The sequence below is a fragment of the Gavialis gangeticus genome, unplaced genomic scaffold, assembly GCF_001723915.1.
Source record: "Gavialis gangeticus isolate Ggan-Ray unplaced genomic scaffold, GavGan_comp1, whole genome shotgun sequence".
NCBI classification, from domain to species: Eukaryota; Metazoa; Chordata; order Crocodylia; family Gavialidae; genus Gavialis; species Gavialis gangeticus.
The window spans coordinates 11,981,438-11,990,164 of NW_017729000.1; the positions used below are offsets into that span (position 1 = coordinate 11,981,438).

An 8,727-nucleotide genomic window follows, 5' to 3' on the forward strand; every position below is an offset into this window, starting at 1 on the left:
TTTTTTTTTTTTTTTTTTTTTTTTTTTGTTGTTCCCTGAGCTCACACTGGGGTCACTCCAATAAAACACGTAGCGCGACTTAACTGTGACCTTTGAAGCCAAAACTGAAGTAATGGTGCAATTAAGTGCAAACATGGAAATTTGCCTGACTCATAGGTAACATGGGCTTTTAAAACAACATTTAAGGCTTACTGGGGACATTTTATGCATTAAATTATTGTAATATTTAGAATGTCAGCTTCTGTGAATCACCCTCCTATGACGAGTCAACAGCTCTTAACTAGGATTTAAAGAACAAAAAAAAGAGATGGGGAGGGATAAACTTGTTGTTGTTATAGTGTTCAGTAGGAAAACAGGATGATACAGGCAAATAGTTTAATTTCCTCTAAAATGATGTTACATTTAGACCTGGGGCCAAGCATCCACAGCTGTGAAAGGGAGTTTACCTGCACAGCTTCCCACACAGCTGAGCGCAGCCTCAATCATTTAAGATGAAGCGCTGGCATCATCTCTTTTGCCTGATCAAATGCTTCAGCCAAATCAAGGTTTCCCCTCTTTTTTCCAGAAAATGTTTCTCCTCCACCCCACTCAATTTTGGCCCAACTGTTTTGGTAAAGGCTCCTCAATTAACCTGAGTAAATTGTTTACAATTTTCAAAACAGCCTTAAAGTGTTCAAATAACCTCCAAGGTCTACATCGCATCAACAGATACCCATAGCTACTCAGGAGGAGTATTAGTGGAGAGCAGGAGAGCATGGCAGTTCTAGCACAAAGATGTGTATCTTCTATCTAACCAAAGCCTCGGATGACTTGTTTACAGTGCTGCCCAACTCTGGCTCTGACAGATGTAGTGCTGGGGCACATCTTGGCTCTTGACCCCTGGACGGATTTTGATCAGACTGAAAAGGTGAGAAAAAAAAAGAATCAAGGATTTAACAAACTACAAATTGGATGTTGTTCTCCTCCACCCATAAGTGCTTTCTTCCAATGAGCTTTTTGTGCTTAATTATCTTAGAATCGCTTATTCTATTCCTTGTGTACACACATACACACCCAGGGTGTTACTTCTTCACTAAGGGGGGGTGTGTGCGTGTGTATGTGTAGGCGGCTATCATAGTACCTCTACTGCGCACCCTGCCATACAGGGGCAGTAATCCCAGGCAGAGCATGAAATCTGTCTGTCTTTAAATAATGCCCATAAAACTGTCATCCCTGCAGAAACAACGGTCACTGGCTACATCAGACCTCTTTATTAGGATTGTAGGATGTCTTCTTGCTCGTTGCTTGCAAGCACAAGTCTCTTAATGCGCATGCTTGCGTTTCTTTTAACTGGGATACCGAAGGTAACTAAGGAGGGGCAACTACTCTTACAGTAATCTATGTTGGTGAAGCTTAAGCTGTATCTCAGGCATATAGAGAAGAGAAAGACAACAGTGCTGAATTTTAAACTATATATACACATTAAAAACCCCCTTTGTTATGATACCAGGCAGAGATTGAACATGGCAGTTGTAACTGGGTTTAGGCCTCATAGGACTGTCACAGTTGGGAAATCTAGTGGAGTTAGGATGCCAAAATACTCATTCTGACAATATCCTCATTTCCTGAATCTAACTGGCTCCGCTGCACGCGGCCACTACCGGATTCCGTGTCGGAGTCGCTCATTTCTGCATCAGAGAAGTAGCCATCAGTCTCATTGTCAAAATGGTGCAAAATGACCTTTGACCTTTCATTGACTGGAGGCCCGTTAACCGTGTCAGGCTTCTGGATCGGTGACCTCCTAGTCCCTCTGTTGTCCTTTGGTAATTTAAACCTCACGACTGTTTTCGGACTACCTACTGAGTCAGGCACTTTAACCAGGGAACTGGGCTCAGACTGAGAACAATTCATCGTCTCCTCATCTTTGCTTACAGCGCTTCTCAGACCCGAAGAGGCGTGAGAATCATTTGCTTTTGGAGGAGGATGCGAAGATCCTTTCTTTGCTGCTTTCTTAATTTCACCGGCCCCTTTGCGATCTGCGTGAGGCTTTGCCGTTCCTTTCTCTGACCTGCTAGGTCTTGAATCGCGAGCAAAGGGCTTTGTGGCATCGTCCGATAAGTCACTGATGTTGTTAGTCCACTGATCGGAATCCCCCTCCTGGTGACTCTTGAAGAGCGTGTTCAAGCCATTTCTTGACAGTTTTTTCTTAGTGTTCGATCTGGTTTTGCTTTTAACTTTCTTAGTTGCTTCGCTCTGCTTGAATGGGGATTTCAAAGAATGATCCATCATAAAACTTAACAAGGTCTCTTCATCTTGTAAAAGCTCCTCAGAAAGGCCTGGGGTGTTGTCTTCGTGATGGCCATTGTTCAAGGACCATTCACTCATTGTCATGTTCTCAGTGGTAATCTGAACAGACTGGGCCAACCAGCTGTTGAAGAACGTCCCATCTATAGGAAAGGAAGTTGACAACCCTGAAAAATAATCAAAAGACAAAGACACTTGTCTAAGAATTCAGAAGCATTCACTGTGTGCTCAGACTGCAAAGCTAGTCTAATGCAATATCAAAACTGTAAACTGTGATAAAAAACCCTGGCACAATTCTCTGGTTCTAGGCAGACATTCAAGAACTCAAACATCTACTGCAATGCGCCATGCAGCGTGTGAGACGGTGTACGTACATGCTTTGCCTTAGGTAATCCTGGTTAATTGTGTGTATACTGGTAAATCCCATACGTTATCCACACTATTCACCAGGCATAACCGTGTCCCTAGAGAAGTCTTCTGGAGCAACTGAACCTGGATCTAAACCTGGGCTAACTGAACCTGTTCTCCACAAAGAACAGACAGAATCCAAAACTTCTTCAGAGGTCGAGTCACTGCAACCTGGCAGACCTACAGCGTGCCAGTACAGGTCACCCTGTGTTCATGGCAAACGAGATACAGTACTTCAGCTAGATGGACTGTGCATGCTGTGAAGGATGAGTGACTGGGGAGAACTGGACCGAGAGCCTAAGGCATCCAGCCATCCAGAAGTACTACAGTCCTTTCAACTACAGGACAGTCATACACAGGAGTCTGTCAAGAATGGGAAGGAGATGAACGGCTGGATGAACTCTAGTCCCGCAATGAGAACTCTGCTCTTACTACAGGCCTTTGCTTTGGGATGGTGAGAACCCGCAGGTTGCAATGCTTGTGCCAGGCGGGGGCTGAAATGCTCTCAGGGCACAACCTTTATAAGAGCAGCTAGGTAAGAAAGGTGTTTAGCTGGAGTCCTGCTGGGAAAGCACAAAGCAAAATCACTGGTACTATACTCCCTCTTTTAGTCTCTTGAATCGTAATTTTAGTATCCTCAACTCCCTGGAAGAAGAAAATTAAGCTTGGATCACTCCTGTCTGAATGGAACAAGGTCAAAGCTGGAACAAATGAAAAGAGACAGTCAGGATTACTTCTAATAATTTTATAAGCCCCAACATGTGATGGCTGCCTTGCAGCACACACACAGTCACAGGCAAAGAAAAGTATCATGTGTGGGACATGGCATAGCTCAGAGCATCAGCCTCCCTCAGTCGCCAATACCTGCAGCTCTTGGCATCAGCCCCACATGATGTTTCTCACCTGCAGCACATTGTACAGGGCTGGGGGAGGGAAACTCTTGTCTCAATCCTGCAGGTGCTTAACTGCGCACTAAAACATGACCCATGCTACTCCTCATCTGAGCTTGCATAGCCAGAGATGTTATCAATGAGCAAAAAATGAGAAAGCCCCTTTTGAGAGCACACTGTACCTGATGCCCCCATCTGTCTGAGGGCTGGGGAGAGTGTGTGAAGAAGGGTTTCCTTTGACTTGTTCTAAACATCTCTTTTCATTTAAAGAAGTGTCTCCTTTAATCTCGCATTCTGGGGCATAGTAGAAAGAGGGACCAACTGGATAAGCTGCTAAAGCAATCAACCAAAGTACAAGGCAGGACCCAAGATTTAATGAAAGCAGCAGTTTCCTCAAATAAGGATCTGCCTTGCACTATTCCTTTTGGCTGCACAAAACCTGCAGGCGCTTCTGAGCTTGGACTACGCTAATGTTAGTAGAGATGCTGCCGTTAGGTTTAAAAAAGGGGGCTTGATTTTAACAGACAGCTGTACAGCCTCTGCACACACAAGCTTCGAAGTCAAACAAATGACGTGGAAGGCATTTCAGATGGACTTTGTGGTTTCTAATTTTGAACTTAGCCTTAAAAGTCACTTAGGTTGAAGGCTCATTGACCTGAGTGGAAGCTGTGGCTGAGGACTCAAAGAACTTCAAGATACGACCTGCTGTTGCTATGACAGTTTCTTTAGGTTTTAGCCAAATTTATTAAGACAGGCAGTGATTAAAATATCCCTATCAGATGTGAAACAGTGATTATTAAACAAGAGAAAGCTGTTCTGATCTGTTACAAGTGACTCTAAAATAATATAGCCGCCACTACTTTTCTTAAGCTGTCATATTTCCATAGTACTGCAATGCACCAGACTTCTTTTTTAAGGCAAATCCCAATCATCTGATCCCAAGAACCTGGTTAATCCTTACAGGGAACACTTACTGAACTATACTAGTTTATTTCTTAAATAAAACTGAAAGCAGGAAAACAACACATGTGCTGTGAAGATGCAGATGTGTTAGATGCACCTACTGCCCTTGCATTCCCAGCTAAGCCCAAGCCAAATTCTTTTCCTCTGGCCATCAGATCAGGAGATGAATTTCCCCTTGATTGCCTGGTCTGTTGCACTGATTTGATAGCAAAATACTGAGCAAACCAGAGCAGGAATAGAGAGGGTGGAGGGACAGACTTGTGAGGAGTTTTAAAGCCAGGCAGTAAGAATGAAAAGGTGATAACATAGGGGTGAAGGCAGGAGAGCCACTGACACATATGAAAGGTGCAAGTGCTGGAGAAGAGGACAGACTATTTCTGCACTGGTAAGATAATTAGCAAGATGACCTAATAGTAGATCTACAGGTGTGTCCCAGCTCAAATTTCTATGACTGATATTTGCTAGGAATTCAACTCTAAAAAATGGCCTATTGAAGGGAAAAAAAAGAAATTCAGAACCCTGAAGACCTGACATAGAAGGAATTCATTTCTCATTATGAAAGGAAGCCATTCCTGTCCATACTTTGCTAACTTTATATGCAGTTGTGTGTTGGTGATTTAAACTCAGTTCTGCCCTGCTCTTTTTAAGGGACAGCACAATACACGACAAACCCCTCCATTTCAGACTGGTAAGAAAACACTGCTGTGGAAGATCACCGCAGAGCTAGCTACCTGACGTGACATCACTTAAAGCTGAGGACTTAGGACAATATCCAAGGAGGGGGGGAAATAGTGCTAATGAATATCACAGGCGATCTCAAAGCACCATGTAAGATGTTTCAAGGAGAAAGACTCTAGAGTATCCTTGTTAGCATAATGGGATATCTACTCTAACTGCCCTTTTGCTGAGAAACTTTCTCTCCCTACTGCTATGGTTTCAGAGCTATCAAGAAGGAAAAAAAGGCAGGGGGGAGGGCAGGTAAGCCAAATGCAGGATACAAACCAAACCTCCCCCCAAATTTCTTTGCCCTCCTAGTGCCAGAGAGCTCCTTTCTAGAGTTCTCAGGCTTTCCTCCTACATGCTGATTGGGCAGCCAGCCCCCTTCCTCCCTTCATCATTTCCTCCCACCTGTGGGAGAGGAGGGGGTTAACCCATTGCCTGCCAGGGTTTAAGCCAGGCAGCCTGCCACACTACATGGACACTGGGGGTGGGGAGGTCACAGATACTGTTTAAACATCAGAAAATAGATCAGGCATCAAATTCCCTGTAAAAAAGAAATTGTGGCTGCCAGGAAAGAGGTTTTTTTGGGATGTCTGTTCCGGTGCAGTGCAGGAAAGGGTTCGAGCTAGTTATGCATCGCAATACTGGGGCAGTCTGGCTATGGGAAAAGACGGACTAATGCTGAGAGCAGAGTTACTCTGCACCCATCTCGTGGCTGCCCATGGCTGCCAGCACAGCTACCTGGGCCAAGCCGCTTTTGTGATGGAGGGGTGTATCCCCAGAAAGGAAAATCACCTTTTCTCATTAAAATGTATTGAATGAATTCTTCCCTAGCTTCTCCCAGCCTGAGTGCAGCCTTCAGCCTAAGAGCTGTGTACTGTGGACAAACAGCCCCTCCTCCGGGGTCATGGTGCGGGCTGGTTTACCGTGTGCCTCGCAGCATGGAGGGGAAGCAATGTAAGGAGCTCTCACCGTCCGTCTGTCGCTCAGCGGTGGCATGTGGGAGCACGTGGCCTCCAGAGCTGCCGCTGCCTCTTAGCCCTAACCCCCCCTTTCCCAAACAGCAAAGCCTTTCCGATTCCACTGACTCCTGCCTTGGCCAGATGCTTTAAGGCCATGTTCATTCAGTCAAACTTACCCAGCTGTCCCAATACTGATTCACTCCCTGATTTCCTTTTTTCTTTCTTCTCAGGACTGCTTTTTCTCCCATCTCTTCCTTTCCTTTTGGGGTCACTTTTCTTTCCCTTTGTTTTCTTCCCAGTTTGTTCTGTTTGGGTTTTTTTTCCCCCCAGAAAAAAAAAATAAAAATAAATGTAAGATCACCTAATCAAGGCATCTGTGATAACAGGTGACTGAAGAGCACAGGAACCTTGGGATAAGGGTAAGGAACTAGAACAGTCCTTACTAGCCATCTTCAATGAAGGAACACCAGACTTCAATCAAACCTGGGACCAAAGTGCCACAGGAGAGCAGTGCACCATCATTTGGGCAAGTAGATGTTACTTTTCTTACAGATCCCACAGGTTTTGATTCCTACGGGTTATGTGAAGAAGTAACAGGACATAAAGCACTTAAACCCAAGCTTAACATAGGCGCAGGAACGGCTAGTGGATGGCTCACTTGCTTAAAACGCTTTGCTAGATTAAGCCCTTTAGTGCCAATGGTTTCTGTATTGAGAAGCCAGATGGGTATAAGTCATCTAACCACTGCAACCTTTGCAGCTGGCTGTATAATGCAAACTGTGTATGTACATCACAGGCAAACACACAGGATTTATCCACGTTCTCTGCCTTAAGAGGTATAAAGCTGCAACACAAGTTTGACAAAAATGATAGTTTACAGCATTTTTCAGCAGACCTGTCTTGATTTGGTCCTTCTGATGTAATAACTACTGTTGCTTACAGCAGGAGAAAAAAAAAACCTATACAGCTTTAAGCACCGTATTGAACCTAGCTAAATGGAGCAGGAAAGACAATGCAGCGCTGCCTATAATAACCTAGAAACATAATTCATAGCCATTTGGACATTCAGCTAAAAATCAATATGTACTAAATGGTTTTGCATATCAACTGGATGTATTCCTCTAGGGCAAATAGGACTATTTATGTACCCTATGGAAAGTACAACTATTATTACCAGGTGAGATATTCAAAACTGTATTCTTCTCATTCATGGCATAAGCCTTCTCCTAAAGAAGTCCATGCAAAAATTCTTCTTAACATCAGTGAGGGGGGGGACAGAGTCCTGAAACCAAACGCAGAGGAGATTCAATTGCTGAAGGGACTGGAAATGTGATAAGAAATTTTTCCTGGCTTGATCATTAGCTTGACTCTGACCCAGGCTGGCGATGACCAAAAGCTACTCCATGTGATAGCTGTACAAGGGTGGAAAGGTATGAGCATCATGTAAATCCCCCCCCAGACTTGTTAGCAGTTTAGCAGTGAACCTCTGGACTGAATGAGCCACGGAGACTGAACTCTCCTCTCCCTCTGTCAGGGCTGATACGTGCTCGTGCGGGATTTTGCATGATGCCTGCCTGACAATATACGTGGATCTAGATTCAAAGAATATTTACATTTCTGTGGTTGCCAATCCAGGACCTTCTCATAAGCAAAGGACTCAGTGAGAGAAGGAAAGAAAAGCAAAATTGGTATTTGCTACATTCCTGCCAAGCAACCAGAGAAACACAGACATATTTTTCATTTCACTTACAAATAAAAATATGACTTTGTTTAGACAGCACAGTGGTTCTCAACAGAAACATGAATGTTACCTTTTGAAAAGAAACCTGTCAAAATAGCAACTACATTTCAAAGTCAGGCAGTCAGCAATAGACTTTCCATTTCATGCATGGCAGATATGCAAGACAGAAAAGGGCTTGTTTTTATGTGGGAAATTCCCCTTTGCTTTAGTGAGCATCTCCTGCCTATGTCATCATTCATCAATGGGAAAATAAACCCCCAGGCTCGTAGTTTTATATGGAGACCCTTCCAAAAGAAAACAGGCCACCTGGTTTCGTTCATTAAGTACTGTGCACTATAAGTAATAACTATGCTCAATTGAGAAAAGTGATGCAGATTTTTTTTCTTTTCCCCAAGTCACAGGAATGGAGCGCAACGAAGTTAGGGAAGCTGTGTGTGGGAAATGCCAGGAGAACAAATTTCTTCTCTGCTTGCAGACCATTTAGTTCTGCATAATAAAGTAAAAACGGCCAATAAATTATCTAAGGGCTTGATCTCGCAAAGGACTGAACATTACTAAACTCCCATTGACGTCAATAGGAAATGAGAATGCTTAGCAAATTTCTGGACACCATGAAATAACTATAAAGCAGGTACAACACAAACACCAGATGAGGGGGAGCAAACATCAAAAACATTTGATGAATGAACAGTCACAGCCTCTATCGGAAGTGGTGCAAGCTGCATCACTGAAAGCACCTAACACCGCACCAGAGAAAGCA

The 8,727-nt window shown here is 43.9% G+C and overlaps 1 protein-coding gene across 5 annotated transcripts in view; it reads right to left on the reverse strand.

Moving 5' to 3' along the window:
- Window positions 1-28: 28 nt before the first annotated feature.
- The window catches only part of JADE2 (jade family PHD finger 2), a 171,853-nt gene continuing 163,154 nt past the window's right edge, over window positions 29-8,727 (reverse strand). For 2 of the 5 annotated variants that reach the window (XM_019506277.1, XM_019506279.1), the window contains exons 11-12: window positions 6,403-6,531; window positions 806-2,450 (exon numbers count right to left, since the gene is read on the reverse strand). In XM_019506277.1, the coding sequence (XP_019361822.1) occupies window positions 1,564-2,450; window positions 6,403-6,531 (1,016 nt within the window). In that variant the 3' untranslated portion in view covers window positions 806-1,563. Of the gene's footprint in view, window positions 2,451-6,402; window positions 6,532-8,727 lie in introns of all 5 variants that reach the window. The other 3 variants (XM_019506281.1, XM_019506278.1, XM_019506280.1) reach the window with 3 other exon arrangements.